The 19,275-nt window shown below is 39.3% G+C and overlaps 1 protein-coding gene across 3 annotated transcripts in view; it reads left to right on the forward strand.

The window, feature by feature from the left end:
• The window catches only part of Tmem232 (transmembrane protein 232), a 232,494-nt gene that overhangs the window by 11,299 nt on the left and 201,920 nt on the right, over nt 1-19,275 (forward strand). For 2 of the 3 annotated variants that reach the window (XM_057762323.1, XM_057762326.1), the window contains exons 2-6: nt 6,238-6,349; nt 6,708-6,813; nt 7,911-8,068; nt 12,843-12,942; nt 14,805-14,962. In XM_057762323.1, coding sequence (XP_057618306.1) covers nt 6,238-6,349; nt 6,708-6,813; nt 7,911-8,068; nt 12,843-12,942; nt 14,805-14,962 — 634 coding nt within the window. The remainder of the gene's footprint in view (nt 1-6,237; nt 6,350-6,707; nt 6,814-7,910; nt 8,069-12,842; nt 12,943-14,804; nt 14,963-19,275) is intronic. The other variant, XM_057762324.1, reaches the window with a different exon arrangement.

Here is a 19,275-nt window from a genome sequence, read left to right on the forward strand (position 1 = left end):
TATGTAAAATTTAAACGATGATCTTTGTGGGCTGCCTGTTAAACAAGATTGTACGTTTCATTCCTGGAATAGATTGGGTTTATCTTTGTGAAATCCTTCGATATTTTGAAGAAATTGGGATGTAGGAAGCTAAATTGTATTTTATTTTTTAAATGCCTGCACTAATCTTTTACCATTCCTCCTGTGGCTTATTATATATTATATGCATATATATTACTAGTAGAAGGGTTAATTTGTTCTATTTTCAATGGGAAAGAAATAGTTAAAAATAGCTGTATTTATCACCTGTTTAATATTTATTAACATGATCTGTGGGAGATCAATTAGGGCATTCAATATCTGTACTGAAAGTAAGAAATTATTAACTGCATATTCCCAATGGAGCATTACAGGCCACAACCTGCACTGAAAAAAATGAACAAAAATAAAATTGTTTATAAGATGTTCTAAGCACATGAATTTGAATTAGCTGTTATTTTATTTAATTAATTAATTTATTTTGATTTTCGAGACAGGATTTCTCCGTAGCTTTTTTGGTTCCTGTCCTGGAACTAGCTCTTCTAGACCAGGTTGGCCTCAAACTCACAGAGATCCGCCTGCCTCTGCCTCCCAAGTGCTGGGATTAAAGGTGTGCGCCACCACCGCCCGGCTTAGCTGTTATTTTAATCCCAGGACTTTCTTTTGCTTTAGAAAGAAATGCATCTCTGAGTTTATGAGGAAGTCAAGGTAACATATTTAATTTCAGAAAATAAAATTTAAATTTATATTTAAAACCCTGGATAGTATGCTTATAGGTATACGTGGGGGTGCCCATGTTTGGTATGAGGGAAATCTTTTCAAGTTCATTAATATTGTTTTATTATGAAGATGTATATGTTTCAAGCTTCTACAGATGATTCTGACTGATACTACAAAAAGAGCCCCAGGATCTTGAGGTGCAACTTATTTATTTATTTAATTAATACATTGACTAACTAATTAATTTTTTGGTTTTTTTGAGACAGGGTTTCACTGTGTTGTGTAGCCCTGGCTGTCTTGAAACTCTCTCTGTAGGCCAGGCTGTCCTCAAATTCATTCACAGAGATCTTCCTGCCTCTGCCTCCTGAGTGCTGGGATTAAAGGCGTGCACCACCACCGCCTGGCTGAGTTGCCGCTTGTTTTAAATATTGTTTTTTTTTTTAACTTTGAAACATATGTACTTCAGTGTGATATTTAAGCCTTCTTTTTCTTTTTATAATACAATGTACACTCTGTATATTTTAATCAGCATATACAAAGTAAATACCAGATGTTCATTAGGCAAATTTATATATGTTAATCTATATTTAATTAATGACAATGGATAATATATATTAATAACATACACATACATACATACATAACAATATAGAGAAACTCAAGCTACAGCCATGAATATTAGATAGCTGCATCAATATTAAAACAACGAGCATATTTCTGTGGTCTTACAGCTAGACCTTAGATGAGTTCCTGGGGCTTTGTAATTACATATTTCCAAGGACATTCTCTTTGTCTCTGCTGCTGTCATCACTTGTCCCTTCGAGTCGGTCTCATCCAATTCCTGTCATCGTGCCCAGCCTCCCACTGGTCCCTGTTTCTACACTCACCCACTTGTTCTCTGAACAGCAGCCTCAGCGTTCTTTTTAGGCACGCAAATGTCATCTTTTCGTGCTCTAATTTAAACTCCGTACTCCCTTCCGATCACATCAGAAATAAAATTCTAACACTACCTCACAATCTATACATCTCCCAAGATTCCAGGCTACCTTCTGTCTAAGAGAAAATTCTTAAACAGTAAAGGAAAAACATAATCGTGTATACACAGGAAAATTTAATGTGTGTCCACATTCAGTATAGCAGTGAAAAAACTTACATTAAGACAAACATATCTGCAAAGAGTGTGTAAATATTTAGTTTGTATATTCCCCTCCTTTTTTTTTTTTTTAAAAAAAAAGGATTGGTTTATTTATCAGAGCATCCATATTTTATTTGTTCTCATTTTTTATTAGCTCTTTGAGAATTTCATACAATGTGCTTCGATCATTATCACCCTCCTCTAACCCCCCAGGACCAGTCCTTCTCACCACCCACCCAACTTTGTGCTCTCTCCCTTTCTTCAGACTCATTAGATCCCGTTGGTGCTACCCACCTATCCTTGGCTCTGTGGTCTTCTGCTGGAGCACACTCAGCCTGCCAGGGGCTGCACTCTGAGAGAAACCTCCTGACTTTCCCTCTTCCAGCAGCCACCCTGGTTAGCCCGCCTACTCTTCTCTGAGCTGGGATTTGGTGTGGCGTGAGTTTGCACAGGTCTTCTTGTCTCTATCATTGTGAGCCCATCTGTTTAACTGTCTTGCTCTGTCCAGAAAACATTGTTCCCCTGCAGTCACCCACTCCCTCGACCCCCTCTTACACAGTGATCCCTGAGCCTTTGGGAGGGTTGTGATACAGATGTTTCATTAAGGGTTGAACATTCTGCAATCATTTATTCCCTGCACCTTGATGGGTTGTAGCATCGCCCCTGGGTCCTATGGCCTGTCTAGATACAGGCCCTTGACTCAACGATAGTGTAATATCTGGTTTTTATCTTACGGATTAGTGACTAAATCTGATCAGGAAGTGGTTGACTTCTTCCGTGATGTCCACGCAACTCTTGCACCAGTGGGCGTGTCTTGCCAGCCCATCATGGTTACAGCTCGATGGGTTCAGAGTTGGGTAAGAGTCGTGGCGAGCTCTCCTCTCCAGGAGCCTGCAGTGCACCTGCCAGCACCGTGAAAGCTCACCAAGAGGGCTAACACTTGCTGGCGAGCAGCAGCTTGGTTTCTCCATGTTCTGTGACTCCGGCACATGGTGCTTTCAGTAACAGTGCTTGCCAGACTTTTTTCTTTTTCTTTCTTTTTGATGATTAAATAGTTCTTGATAATTTTTTTTATTTTTTTATTTTTTTGGTTTTTCGAGACAGGGTTTCTCTGTGGCTTTGGAGCCTGTCCTGGAACTAGCTCTGTAGACCAGGTTGGTCTCGAACTCCCAGAGATCCGCCTGCCTCTGCCTCCCGAGTGCTGGGATTAAAGGCGTGCACCACCATCGCCCGGCCATTTCTTACATGTATATAATGCATTCTGGTTTCTCTGCCCGCAAAGCCTTCTCTTATTCCCTCTCATCCCTACAAACTCCACCCTGTCCTTTTCCCAGATTCATGGTTTCTGCGTTTGTTGTGTGACTCATTTGCTGTCAGTGGGGTCATTTCTTTGACGATTTGATTGAAATTACCTACTGGAGCTTGGTGGAATCACTAGTCAATACACAACTGCACACAATGACTCTTCCTTGCCCTGAATCTATCTGTAGAAAATAGGTTAGCAGCAAAGGATAGCGCTTTTCTTAATATCTCTGCTGCTTCCAATTACTGGCTATTATGAAAAGATCGTCAGTGAACATGGATGAAGAAGTATCTCTGTAGTTGGATGTAAAGTCCTTTGGGTATATGTTCAAGAGTGGTGTAGTTGGATCTTGAGGTAGATCCATTGAATTGCTACACTGATTTCCACCATGGCTATACAGTTGGGACTCTCATCACTTATGATAAGTGTTTCTCTTTTCCTACATCAACACTAGTGTTAGCTCTCATTTTTTAAAAGATTGTTTATTTTTTATTTTGACCATTCTGACTGGGGTAAGAGGAAATCTCACAGAAGTTTTAATTTACATTTCCTTAAAGGCTAAGGATGTTGACAGTTTCTTTGTTTGTCAGCTATTTGTATTTCATAGTCTGAGAACTTTCTTAGTTTTGTACTCCCCTTTGAAAACTGGGTTATTTGTTTAACCGATATTATGTGTTTTAGCTCTTTGTATATTTTAGGTAACTGTCTATTGGAGGTGTAATTAGTTAGGATCTTTTCTCATTCTGTGATCTGCTGCTTTGCCTGAATAATAATGTCTTTTCCCATGCAGAAGCTTGTCAGCTTCATGAGGTCCCAGTTATTAATTGTTGGTGTTAGCACTTGTGCTTTTGGTGATCTGTTCAGGAAGTTCTTTCCTGTGCCAGTGAGTTCAAGGCTATTCCTCACTTTCACTTCTATCAGGTTCAGAATATCTAGTTTTATGTTGAAGTCCTCAATCCATTTGAAGTTGAGTTTTGTGCAAGGTGATAAGTATGGATCTATTTGTACTCTTCTATGCCCAGCCATTCTGTCTAATATAAGTTTTTTGAAGGTGGAGTGCAATCTTCTGTAGTGTGATTTGAGATTAGGGATGGTGATACCTCCAGCAATTCTTTTATTATTCAAGATTGTTTTAGCTATACTTTTTTGTATTTTTATATGAAGTTGAGATAGTTTTTTTCCAATATCTTGAAGAACTATGTTAGAATTGCATTGAGCCTGTAGATTGCTTTTGTTTGAATGGCCATTTTCACTATACTAATGCTTCTACTGAGACCACCATCCAAGGACTTAGAGAATGCCTTATCTACCATTAGGGTAGTCCACACAGTATTGCTTCTGACCAAGGAAGTCAGTTCACAGCCAGAAAAGTGCGACTGAGGGTCCCCAATCATAGCCTCATTCATCTTACTACATTCTCCACCATCCCGAAGCAGCTAGCCGGACAGAACAATAATTCCAGTACCAATCAAGTGACAGTAGCCCAGAGGGCTGGAACAGGGCTTTCCAGAAGACAATATGTTCTCTGAACCAACATCTAGTATATGATATGGTTTCTCCTATAACTAGATTCACAGGCTGGGTAGGAAAGGAAATAGTTCCACTCAGTATCACTCACAGCCTCCTTTAGTTCCCCAGAGTTCATCAGTGCTGCACTCATTGTCTTTTACACGACCTCAACTTTTCCCTCCTACTTCTCTTTAAAACAATTCTTATCTTTCTGTATGAGCCTAGTTATTGACACGGAGTAGGTCTTTCTTGTCAGGCTTTCTCTGGCTCACTGGCACCCACATAAAAACACGGAGACTTAATTACAAAAGCTTGCCTTTAGCTTTAGGCTTGCTCCCATTAGCTTTTATAACTTAAATTACCCTGTTACTAAGTCATCTGCATCCTGCCCTGTGACTCTTTACCTGTCCTCCACTCTGTATGTCCCGCATCTCCCTGGCGAAATCCTGCAGAGCCAGATTCTAACCCTCAGTTCCGCTCTCTGCCCGGAAGTCCCGCCTACTCTCTCCTACCCAGCTTTTTATTAAACCACTCAGAAGGTATCTTAGGCAGGTGAGGCAAAACACGTCTTCACGCCGTGTAAACCAATATCCCGCCACGTTGATGTGTATTGACAATGTACAATAGACGCATCTGATTTGAATCTTCATCCTGTAACTGAAGTTTCTATATCCAGATGCTTACTCTCCGATCTCCATTTGTCTGACTGCCGTCATCTCAACACTTGTCCTATCCTGAACTTATTCTCTACCCTTAGGTCACATATGTACCCCTAGCAGATTTCATCCCTTCAGTAAGGAGCAGTTCTGTCCTTTCAGTGAGACAGTTTAATCACGACTCCTTTCTTAAGCCTAGTGGATAACTCTTTGGTCAGCCCAAAGTTAAGTGGTTACGTTATCTAATCTGTTCTCTTTCCTTCCATCACTGCGGTCCTGGTCGGCACCATCATTATCTCTTGTCTAACCACATGGGTGACTATCACTGTAGATGTGCCCCACTTCCTCCTCTCCAGCTCTCAGCTGATCACAAGAGCAGCCTTGGGAAGGGCCCTAAGGCCTGCCACTCTCTTGAAGAAGCCCTGTAATGGCTTCTCCCTCATGCACCGTCACCGTGGTTACTCCAGCTGCTTTTGTTCCATGTACCTATTCTCCCTTCACACTTCCCTGGAGCCACAGTTGTAATGAACCCACATGGAGGGAATACAGAGTTCGCTTAAATGGGACCAGCACTGATTGATGTGAGGAGATAAATCAACCTTCAGCATAACTGAAACTGTGCTCGATTTTACCTGTGAAGGAAACATCCAAAAGATTGCCGGCAACCATTTCAGGAATTTTTTTTTTTCACAAGACAAATGCCTTCGAAAATGAGAATTTGTTTCTCAGTAAATCTGGGTGATGTGCTTGGGGATCTTTGATGTTACTGATCTTGTTTGTCTGTGAAACATTATAATTAAAAAAGGTAAGGTACTTTTCCTAGAACAGCTTACCCACTAGAGGATGATTAATTAAAATTTGAAAACAACAGCTATAATTATTGCTTTTCCGCACAGGCCGTCATTTTCAATCACCGAAGAGTTCATACTGAAATTCAACCACACACGGAATCCAGTAGAGCAGGAAGAACTGCTGGAACAAGCTAGAAGACTCCTTCTCAGGTGTAAGGTAAGGGTCAGTTTCATGGTTTCTCCGCAAGTAAACGTTGTTTTGCAGTTGGTAAATGTTAGGTAATTTTGTGTAATATTAAAGGAAAAAGTAAGGATGTGGGTAGAGACAGCTACCTTTGACTGCAAGTAGGCAGAGCTAAAATAATAATGTCAATTAAATGTAAAGTTTTTAATCAAATAGTTTTGATGAGGAGGTTCTCCTTAAGAGAAAATTATAAAATTTTCTCTAATTGCAGTCACATGATATTGGTGTGGAAAAATGGCTTTCAGAGTATAAAAAAGAGGCAAAAAAGCAAACCAACAAAAAAATACCACATTTCCATTTATTGTTTTCTTCATTTGCTTTTCCATCACAGAGAAAGTTGGGTCTCAAGACGCTGGGCACCGGGAAGCACGTGCACCTTCCGACTGCGTGGGCAGAGGTCATCTACCTGGCTCAGTGCAAAGGGGAGATCCAGGATGGTATGTGCGTGTGCCGAGCCAGTTGCGGATGCTCCCCAAGTGTTTGTAGAGCCACAAGGAGATGATTTGAGAATCTGAAGTAATTTTTTTAGTAAATTTGAAGCATGCTTTGTAAATTCTCCATCAGAATATCTCATGACGTGTCATTATGAAAGTTCCTCGGAATTCTGAACTTACAACTTTGACAATTAAACTTTAAAATTACAAAATGGCTTTTAAAAGCTCTTCCTCAGTATAGTCTTTATATCTTTCCCCTAAAATTGGCAATTCATTTAAAAGTCACTGTACACTGTCTTTGAATAAGTCCACCAATACCTGGCGCCTAGATAAAGGAGGTTTTGCACTTTATATTCTGACTTATGAAACATAAATCAAATGGCATTGACTTGGCTTTATTTCTTTCTGCTTTAGAACAGAAAGTGTTGCTCATAACCTTTTCATTTTTTACTTCTCACTTATACGGCTCCTTTCGAGCAGCCTCTACCCAATCTAAAAAGGAAATTAAGTAGCATTCCTTTTAAGGGGATACAATTCCTTCTGTCGTTAAACTAAATGTTATGTGTACGCCTTCTAAAATGAGCTTGGGGATGTTAACTGCTAAGGTCAGAGGATATTTCCCATGTAAATGGGGATTTGTAATGCTGCCCGAGAGCTCACTTAGCTTATTTTTATGGTCCCTCATTCCGGCACTGCCACCTCTGTTGGACGTTTACCAGATTTTGTGGGAGGGAGGTCGGTCTTGTGGTCTACCACCGCCAGCAGCCTCATGGGTGTCTGCGAGAAGGGGAAAGGCAGAGAGGGGAAGAGAAAGGTGGGGAAGGGGCGGGGGTGGAGGATTAGGTAGAGGCTGTCTTTCTTTTGGGGATTTGGCCTTGGAAATCACCCACTGTCATTTCTTCTGGGTTCTGTTGATTGGCGTAGTCACTAGGACTATTGAGGTTTGGGATGTCTCTCCTTGGGAAGGGTGTTAAGCATTTATGGGGCTGCAGAATCCCAGAATCTGAAGGACAAAAAATGAATTGTAAGATGTAAGTATAAGGAACAGGAAGGCACGATTAACTTTTCCGTGACAAAATTCCACGTTGTTGACGTTCCAGAAGCTTTAAACATGCTCCACGCCTCCTTGGACCACGTTCCTTTCGATTACGATCAGCTGCCTGCCCTGTTTTTCCTGGCGGAATCAGTTCTATATCGACTCTGTTGTGATGCATTCATGAAGGGATTTTTATATTCCGTTGAAATAAAGCTGGTGAAGGTACGTTTTTAATTTGAGAAAGTGTTTTAATCGTTCTGAACGCAAGCAGTAGGAAACGACGGTGCTGTCTGCCTCGGGAGCAGCCAGGGCACTGGCATATCCGAGGATAACGTAATATCTTTGCAGAGGGGCCGGTGAAGTGCTGTTGACAGCCGAGCTGAAATAGTTAGAGAAAACAGAATTTCACTAACTGTGTAAGAATATAATTAGTTAAAAATCGTCATGCTGTTCTTCTAAGTATGCATAGATAGATTTTTAAGGGTTAAAAAGAAAAGATTTATTCACTTTTATTTTAAGTATATGGGTCTTTTGCTTGTACATACGTGTGTGCCTGCATATGTGTGTGTGTGTGCATATGTGTGTGTGTGTGTGTAGACTCTAGTTGTGAGCTTCCATGTAGGTGATGGGAACTGAACCCAACTCCTCTACATGAGTAACATAAGCTCAGCCACTGAACTGTCTCTCTAGCCCCTTCTTTCAGGGATTTTTAATGCTATGTCCTTTATTTAAAACTTCTGAGAAATAACCTTGATCTTTCGGTTTGAGATGAGTAATCTTGTCAGCAGACTGTGGTTCTAGAGTGACTCAACAGAGTCACCATCATATGGGTTATGCTTTATAAAGCTCTTCATCCAATGCTTCCAGTGTTTGTAATAGCTGCAGTTTACCTGGGAAAAATTTATTATAAAAATATATTTAAGAATAACTGGTGGTTTTATTGCAAATAAATTAGGTTTAAGTCACAAAAAAGGAAAGGTTAGAAAGATTTCCTTAAGATTACAGTGCATGCAGCATGTCTAGAAAACAAGTGGAATTGACTGAGCAAACTGTGTATTTTACAGCTTTGGCTATGCGGGACTCTTCCAGCATCTACCCACCATTAGGCAGCTTTGGGGAGATGGCTATATTTTATCCCCATGATCCTAGTGTAGTGAGGAGCAGCGGGCTGCTTCCCGCCGCCTGGCTCCCAACCACAGGCTAGCTTTACTCAAAATAATTACATGGAAACTGTATTCTTTTAACACTGCTTGGCCCATTTGCTCTAGCCTCTTACTGGCTAACTCTCACATCTTGATTAACCCATTTCTAATAATCTGCGTAGCACCACGAGGTGGTGGATTACCGGGAAGGATCTTAACCTGCGTCTATCTTGGAGAGGAGAGCTATAGCGTCTACCTCACTGCCTTCTTCCTCCCAGAATTCTGTTCTGTCTACTCTACCCACCTATGTTCTGACCTATCAGGCCAAGCAGTTTCTTTATTAATTAACCAATGAAAGCAACACATCGAAAGAAGACTCACCTACATCACCCTAGTCTTGGAGCTTTCTGAAAGCTTCAGAGGTAAAAGGCGGCAGGTCAGAAAGCATACCAGAGACTGCTCAAGCAAAGACCTAATTTCTGAATAGAAGAAAAGCATTACATGTTGTGTTGGCATGGTGAGATTACAATGATGTTTAAAAAGATGATGCGTTGTGTTTGTCAAACTGCTCTTTATGGATATGTGTTTATAATGGAAAATATGGAAACAGATCAGAGTTTAGATGTAGATTGTTAATCCCAAAGACTCGAGGAGAAACAACACTATTGCAGAAAACTAGGAGGCATAAATAAAAGGTTGAGAAAGAAGACAAAAATATTTTGTATTGTAGACCATATTATTATGTAGATAGTCCCAATGAGATGACATAACACATACGTTAGTATATGCAGCAAATTAATAGGACTTAAGAAACCAATCATATTTCTATATAACAATAATGGCCATATAAAGACTATATTAAAAATATAATACAATCGCATGGAAGAATGTATATAATATTGCACATCTTACTACCCTACCTTCATTTCAGAAGATTTCTATTACTACCTGCTGTTCTGACTACCTTGTTGTGACCACCTTGAAATCATGTCTTTGCTTTAGGAGGTTGTTATGACTAACTTTTGGTGTGCTTATGTTCTGACTACCTTGTTGTGACCACCTTGCGATCATGTTTTTGCTTTAGGAGGTTGTTATGACTAACTTTTGGTACGCTTATGTTCTGCTCCCACCTACTTTGCACACCAAATTCCCCATTTGGAAACCTTCTACCTCCGAGTTATAAGGATTTATCTTTTTTCACATCTCACATCATGGTGCTGACCTCTTGAACTTCACCTTTGGGGAAGACAGCCTGTGTACACAAATAAAAAAAGGTTGCTTTAATTAATTGCTTGAATTAATTTGGTCATGATGGCTTGGGTCAGTGTTTTTTTTCCTTGAGTCTTTGGGATTATTACATTATCTCGTAGGGTTAATCGTTCCTCCAATTTCTTCAACATGACTTATGGTGAACTTGCCTTCCTGAGGGGTTGTCCTTGACCTTGCCTTCCTTGACCAAATGATTGGCCATCCCAACGACACCAGATCTTAAGGGATGAGACAGTGCCTGTCACCACTCAGAGGCAGATTCTTTCGAGTGGAAAGCAGCTTTCCCAAGTTGGTCTTCAATGCTACTGCAGTAGTATTGCCAGAAGCACTCTATCTCCATCTTTTCCATTTTGTTCCTCATTTAGTGAAATAATTAAATCCTGATTAAATAAGTGATGTATGATTCTGGAACATTGCCTTAATTTTGAATTGTGTGCACAGTCTTTCCTTTTCTCCATTTCCTAAATGTGGAATCTTAATTTTTGAAGCATTCTTCTGAAAATGTAGAGAGTAATACATAAAAAACCCAACTAGTTTGACATATGTGAGCTACAAATAAAAATTTGGTCTTGAGCTTCCATATAAATATGAAAATACAAAACAAGATAGCCCCGGTGTTGGGTTTATCTCACAGTCAGATAGAGGTGTCCAGGAAATGACAGGATAGGTAGAAAGAAAAGCAGAAAAGAAGCAAGGGTTAAGAAAGGGAGGGAGACAAAGGCACGTTGGGGCAGATCCTGAGTTGTCAGACTGCAGAGAGAAAGTGTACAGTATGTAGAGGAGTCCCCAGAATCCTGGGAGATAGGGAAAGGGACAATTTTCAATAAAAAATAGTCTTTAGAGTATTAGAAATTTCTTTTTTCGGCAGCAGTAGACACCCTCTGGTCAGGTAACACTGACTATGAAGTTAGAGTATAATACAGTATGAGTATGCTTTATTAGTTTTTTCAGTATAGTCGTCAACCCTTTTAAAAAATCCTAAGCAATTTCCCCCATGAGCATTTTAACTTCCATCTATAATTATGGGAGCTTGTGCCTGTGAGAGTTCATTGGACATACTGATGTATGTCATGTGACCTGTGAGAACTTCATTGGACATACTGCTGTATGTCACATGACCTGTGAGAGCTTCATTGGACATACTGCTGTATGTCACGAGAACCCTAGATTTTCACTTCTTGTCCTTCAACCTTATGTTCTTAGAGTCAACTGCACAAAGAGACCACGGTGCACACCGCAGACACTTTGTTTTCATTTGTGAATCTAAAAGGCTGGTGTTCGTAAATTTTAGAAAAAAATTTAAATACGAAGTGCTGTTTATCAAATTAATTTTAATAATAAAGGCTTTTGGTAAAAATAGGGGAGCTAGTTGAGATTCAGTTATTTCTTTCTTTCTTTTTTTTTTTTTTTTCGAGACAGGGTTTCTCTGTTGCTTTGGTGCCCGTCCCGAAACTAGCTCTTGTAGACCAGGCTGGCCTCGAACTCCCAGAGATCCGCCTGCCTCTGCCTCCCGAGTGCTGGGATTAAAGGCGTGCGCCACCACTGCCCGGCGATTCAGTGATTTCTTGAGAGTGCAGTGGATTTTGGGAAAGAGCATCCTAGCTTCACATTCCTGTAATAGCCTTTATTTTTCTTATTTCCTTAACAGTGATGGGTGAAGCATTTGGGACTTGGCCAGATTCACCTATTTTGCTGTATTTTAATGTATATCACAGTTAATATTTGGCATCACCGTTAAAGTATTTGGCTTTTCTCACATGAAACTGGATAGTGATTGTTCCTGTTATTTTACAGGGCTCTGGGATTTAGTAACTCACACGGAATGCAATATATTTGTTTCAAAAATTTATGTCTTTTCATATTATTATATGAAATATGTATAATATGTTTCTACAGATCATTCACTTTCTGTAGCTCATGTAAAACGACCCATTTTAAGCTATAGATGCAGTTTTTTGGTCATAGAAGTAAGAGTTTGCAGTGTTTACTGAGTGACATGATAAAGTTTTTTTTTTTTTTTTTTTTTTTTTTTTATGAGGAGATGGGGGCGGTAAACTATGAAGAGCAGAATATTTCTCAGCATTCCCCAAGTCTGTATTTCAAACTGTTTCAGTGAAGAGTCATAGGAAGAAATATATAACCCACTGTGATCTGTACACACACAATGTACAGACTTCAATATACTGAAATAAAGGGAACTGGGAAATAGATTATGGTATTGTCTCTTCTCATGGATTTTATTTTTATATAAAACCCCGTAAATTCATTTCATGAGTTACTTAAGGACTATGATCTACAATTTGGAAAACCAATGTTGCTCTGAAGGATACAGAATGGATGAACACCCAGTGCGGGCCACTTGAGAAAGGGTGGAGACGATCGATTCAAGTTCTTTTGGCTGAACCAGCATTGCAATCTTGACATAAATGTTTTAAAGTTATTTCAAAAGCACATACTATCAACTGAGTTTGAAATTGTTTTATCCAAAAGTAAATGTAATAATAAAGTGGTTCATCCTTCTCTATGGTTTTTAAGCATTTATTGGTGTGATCCAAACAATGTTTTTCTCTTTTCTCTCTTGACAGATTGGCTATTTGATCTTCTTACGGCTTTTTGTATTTTTCCTGCATGGCCACCTAGAAAGTTTTAAACAACATTTACTTAGGCTGCAGCCATATTTATACGGTAGAATATTTTTTATTTCATACTTATAAATGTTTTACGGTGCATTTTAAGATGACTGTCACTATAAAGAGCAGAAGTTGCTTTATGTTTCATGAAGAGTAATACCTGCAATGATGCCCCTGGGCCAGGCAGCCTTTCTTCAGTGTTTGTTTTCCCTTAGAAACTTAGACTTTCTTGTGGCGAGAACATTTAAAAATTCAGTACCTTCGGAATCCGAATGAACTCAGAATTCTTATGAAACTGTAGTCACAGCCCGTGCCACAGATGTCCGGGATCTAACCTCATGTTCTTCAGCCACCACCTTGCTTTTCCCGTTCTTCTCCCCACCTTCCTCCAGCCTTCTGGGAGCAGCTGTTTTGTTTTCTTCCCAAGTGTATGGTTATGACTGAGACTCAGTTTTCTCTCTTGTGACCACAGCTGTCAAAGCAAATCAGAAAACAACGAAGCTAAATTCTAAAGTGCGTCTATTGGCGCTGTAGATGCTGAACTGGAATAAGAAGAGAAGAGGGTTCTGAACCATCTCAGTCTGGTTGCACGGCAGATTATTTTAACTGTACATAAAGCAGAGCAATGTCCTTTCAATTGTTTTGATTGACACTCAAAGGAAGAAATGCCCTTTGCGGGCTGGAGAGATGGCTCAGTGGTTTAAGAGCATTGCCTGCTCTTCCAAAGGCCCTGAGTTTAATTCCCAGCAACCACATGGTGCTTCACAACCATCTGTAATGAGGTCTGGTGCCCTCTTTTGGTCTGCAGACATACACACAGACAGAATATTGTATCCATAATGAATAAATAAATATTTTTTAAAAAAGAAATACCCTCTGCCCTGCAATTCAACACATTATGATCTGCATCCACTTACACGCTGGGAAGAAGGAACTGTGGAGGAGTGGATATTGAAAATGGAAACGATTGCAGTGGGGATGCCATGGGGCAGAGTGGCTAATTTTAGTTAATTGGTTCTAGGTTGTGTGTGTAAGAAATCAGGAAGAAGTGATGCTTTTATATTGACTAATATGGTCAAGATTTGGAAAAATGCAACAGTGAACTTGACCATCACAAACAAGCGAGGAGTAAGATATAGGTGACCAACAAAGCTAAGAACACCCGAGGGTGTGCTGGGGTGTCACAGCCCACATAAAAACCCAATGTTGCTCATATATAAATATGTTTAGGGCTGACCACCTGCGACTGGATAATCTATCAGGGAGCTCATCCCTGGAGAAAACTGAGTAGTAACCATATGTATGCATTAACATATACCACATGCAACAGATAGTTGTATGTTATAATATGTAATATGCATAATATGTTAAACCATATACGTTTTAATTAAACATTTTTAAGAATTTCATAAACGAGAACTATACTTATAATCATTTTGTCCCTTTTCTCCCCTCCAATTCTCTAGACTCCTTTTCAAATTAATGACCTCTTCTCCTTTAATTACATCCGCGTGCCTATGTTATCAGTAGAGGATGCTGAACCCATTTAGTATTGCTCGTGTGTGTATGTTTTGGACTGACCACTGGGGAAATCTCACAAAGTTCTACTCCTCAATGAGGAGATACTATAATTAGTGGCTGCCAAGAGGGGGCGGATATGTTATTTAATTGTACATTGAGGAGCCATTGCACAAAACTGCTCTGAATTACAAAACCTCCCATGTGATTTATTGAAGGTGTAGTTTTCTCCCTCACCACCAGGGGACACACATACCATTAGAAGTTTTAACTAGTTAGGGCAAAGAGTAGTGGCTCAGAAGTACTGATTTTGATTGCCCCTTAATAGCTAAAAGGCAAACGGAACACAATGCAGGGTAGTAATAAGATATTTCTCACACATGATTTTTCTCCCAACAGCACTTTATTTCTCTGAAGCATCCTACTGTAAGTATCCAAACATCTTCACAAATGTGCAGTTCATTCTGAAAACGTCAGAAATCATCTGTAATAGAGAACTCCATTCTGAAACAGTTGTGGGAAATAAAGGTGGCGTGAAGGGCGCAGATTCTGATTTGGTAGGTAACCAGACATGGTGGGTCTTCCCTGTCATATAGCTATAAGATAAAATTGCTATGATTATATACTTACTCTCATCAATCAAGCAGGCCCTGTTGAAGCTGAGGTCAGCGGGGCGGGGGATGGGAAGGGGAGAGAGACTGGCATATACCTCTTTTTTTCGCTTATGCACAAATCTTGGATCATAGACTGCTAGATGAGGAATGGACCATTAATATGATCCCTTATTTCTTTGAGAGGCACAGTGACATAACACCTCTTCCACATGGGTCCCAATATCAGCCACTTAACAAATAATAGCATAACTTAGATTGTAAGTTAACATTTTAGCATATTCTATTTCATTAAGGGGAAGGATATAAAGTATAGACTCGCCATGGAACAAATATAGTATGTCATGTTCTTCATGTTTTATGTGAAATAACATTTAATATTCCATTAAAGCCAACAAAAGGCTTCCCATAGCCCTCAAATTGTCCAGGCATGGTGGTGCATGCCTTTAATCACAAGGGAAGCAGAAACTGGCAGATCTCTGTGAGTTCAAGTCCAGCCTTGTCTAGTGAGCTTAAAGCCAGTCAAAGCTACACAGTGAGAGACCCTTCCCCCTCCAAAAAAGTTCACATTGAGAGATTAAAGTGATTCTAGTACATGAATTTAATTTCTTTCTTACCTATGTTATTAATAATCTATTTATGCAATAAACAATAATCACACAGACACAAGTTCAATGAGCCACATAATTGTGTATATGAAAGATGTTTTTCAAAGGACAAACTTCAATGTCTTTAATAATAATCTCTTTATTTCCTTTACTCAAATGTTTTCTGAAAAATAATGTGAGCACTGTGAAGCAGGGATTTTTTTCATTATTTTAATTTTTGATAGCTTATTAATGGAAAATTTATCCTTTTTAGTTTCTCAAGAAGGAAAAATATTCATGTCTTTTGCTTGTGTGTGTGGTGTACATGCACAGGTTTATTCATGTCTGCATATATGTGGGAATGCATATGTGCAATGTTCATACATGTGCATTTATGTGGATGGGGAGGCCGCAGGCAGATGTTGGAAACTACTTTGATTGCTCTGGACTCTCTTGACCTACACAGTCTTTCCTTGGGCCTGGAGATGGTCCATTCCCCTGGCTAGACGATCTAGCCAGCTGCTCTGAGACCCTGTGCCCAGTTCCAGAGAGCTGGGGTTACAGGTGGGATACCCGAGCAGCCCTGATTTTGTGTGTGTCCTGTGGAGTGACACACTGCTTCTCACACTCACACTCATGCATGAAGCTCTTCATCCACCGAGTCCTCTCTCTAGTCTGGGGAAAATTCTTTTAGTCTAATATAAATTATAATGATAAGGACACTTGTGAAAACTCCTTTAAAAACTCTTATTTACGTGTGACCTCATACTCTTCCCACATCCCCTTTAGTGCCTTTAAAACATTAACTAAATTTAACAGATGAGAAAATACACTTTATTGTGTACGTTTGTAATTTTTAAGCCTTAAGTATTTGTCTCTTGGCTCATTAGTGATAAACCATCTATATAAAGAGTGGTGCTTGCTAAGTCATTTGAACCATTTGGTTATAATTGGTAATGAATGCAAATTGTGTCATGCAAAAAGAGGCACTTGTTTCAAAGTTTGAAATGTGTTTTGTAAACTGAAACATTAAAAACCACATGATCATCTCATTAAATGCCGAAAAAAAGCTTTCGACAAAATACAACATCCCTTCATGATAAAGTCTTGGAGTGAGCAGGGATACAAGGAACATACCTAAACATAATGAAGGCAATATACAGCAAGCCAACAGCCAACATCAAACTAAATGGAGAGAAACTCCCAGTGATCCCACTGAAATCAGGAACAAGACAAGGTTGTCCACTCTCTCCACATCTATTCAATATAGTTCTTGAGGTCCTAGCTAGAGCAATAAGACACCAAAAGGAGATCAAGGGGATACAAATTGGAAAAGAAGAAGTCAAATTCTCACTGTTTGCTGATGATGTGATAGTTTACATAAGCGATCCAAAAAATTCTACCAAGGCACTTCTACAACTTATAAACACTTACAGTAATGTAGCAGGATACAGATTAATTAAAAAAAATCAGTAGCCCTCCTGTACACAGATGATAAAAGGGCTGGGGAAGAAATCAGAGAAACAACACCATTCACAATAGCTACACATAGGATAAAATATCTCGGAGTAACTCTAACAACTATGACAAAAACTTTAAATCTTTGAAGAACGAAATTGAAGAAGACACCAGAAAGTGGAAAGATCTCCCATGCTCTTGGGTAGGCAGAATTAACATAGGAAAAATGGCAGTCTTACCAAAAGCAATCTACAGATTCAATGCAATGCCCAGCAAAATCCTAGCAAAATTCTTCAAAGACTTCCAAAGAACAGTACTCAACTTCATATGGAAAAGCAGAAAACCCAGGATAGCCAAAACAATCCTGTACAATAAAAGAACTTCTGGAGGCATCACAATCCCCGACTTCAAACTCTACTACAGAGCTACAATACTGAAAACAGCCTGGTATTGGCATAAGAACAGACAGGATGACCAATGGAACCAAATAGAAGACCCGGATATTAATCCACACACCTTCGAACACCTGATGTTTGACAAAGAACCAAAAAATATTAAATGGAAAAAAGAAAATGTATTTAACAAGTGGTGCTGAAATAACTGGATATCAACATGTAGAAGAATGAAAATAGACTCATATCTATCACCATGCACAAAACTCAAGTCCAAATGGATCAAAGACCTCAACATAAAGCCAGCCACACTGAACCTCATAGAAGAGAAAGTTGGAAGTACACGTAAACACATTGGCACAGGGAACCACTTCCTAAATATAACCCTAGTAGCACAGACACTGAGAGAAACAATTAATAAATAGGACCTCTTGAAACTGAAAAGATTCTGGAAAGCAAAGGACATGGTCAACAAGACAAAACAACAGCCTACAGAATGGGAAAAGATCTTCACTAACCCCACATCAGACAGATGTCTGATCTCCAAAATATACAAAGAACTCAAGAAATTGGACATCAAAAGAACAAATAAACCAATAAAAAATGGAATACAGACCTAAACAGAGAACTCTCAATAGAGAAATCTAAAATGGCTGAAAGACACTTAAAGAAATGTTTAATATCCTTAGTCATCAGAGAAATGCAAATCAACACAACTCTGAGATTCCATCTTATACCTGTAAGAATGGCCAAGATCAAAAACACTGATGACATCTTATGCTGGAGAGGATGTGGGGTAAAGGGAACACTTCTGCATTGCTGGTGGGAATGCAAGCTGATACAACCCCTTTTGGATGTCAGTATGGCGATTTCTCAGAAAATTAGAAAACAACCTTCCTCAAGACCCAGTAATACCGCTTTTGGGTATATATCCAAAGGACGCTCAATTGTGCCACAAGGACATGTGCTCAACTGTGTTCATAGCAGCTTTGTTTGTCATAGCCAGAACCTGGAAACAACCTAAATGCCCCTTGACGGAAGAATGGATAAAAAAAATGTGGTACATTTACACAATGGAGTACTACACAGCAGAAAAAAATAACGGCATCTTGAATTTTTCAGGCAAATGGATGGAGCTAGAAAACATTATTTTGAGTGAGGTAACCCAGACACAAAAAGACAACTATTATATGTACTTGCTCATAGGAGGTTTTTAAACATAAAGCAAAGAAAAGCAGCCTATGAACCACAATCCTAAGGAACTTAGACAACAATGAGGACACTAAGAGAGACTTACATAGATCTAATCTACATGGGAAGTAAAAAGAGACAAGATTCCTGAGTAAATTGGGAGCATGGGGACCCTGGGGGGAGGGTTGAAGAGAGAGGGGAGAGGCATGGAAAAGAGCAGAGAAAAATGTAGAGCTCAATAAAAATCAATAAAAAAAACAAAAGAAAGAAAAAGAAATGTGTTTTGATGACAAACATACTTAAAATAAGATATTAAGCTGCAAAAAGAACATTGCTCCTGAAGAGTATTAACCTGCTTGACCACTGCCTGTGTGATGGAGAGGTCTGATTAGCTTTTCTAGATCACTGTTTGCTCATTTGTACAAGATGCTCTGCTCATTTTTGTGATCATGGTGGGCATCACCACCATTATCATCGCCATCAGAGCTGCTTTAATTGAGTAAACAAAATTGTACTTTGTGAATGAAAAAGACATAAAAATCCAGGCGTCAATAATTGAAAATGTATTCAAGTATTCACTTCAACCTGGGCAGTTCACAACGGCTTTCAGCCGAGACAATGACTGCACTGA

Source organism: Chionomys nivalis, chromosome 2 (genome assembly GCF_950005125.1).
Source record: "Chionomys nivalis chromosome 2, mChiNiv1.1, whole genome shotgun sequence".
Classification (NCBI taxonomy): domain Eukaryota; kingdom Metazoa; phylum Chordata; class Mammalia; order Rodentia; family Cricetidae; genus Chionomys; species Chionomys nivalis.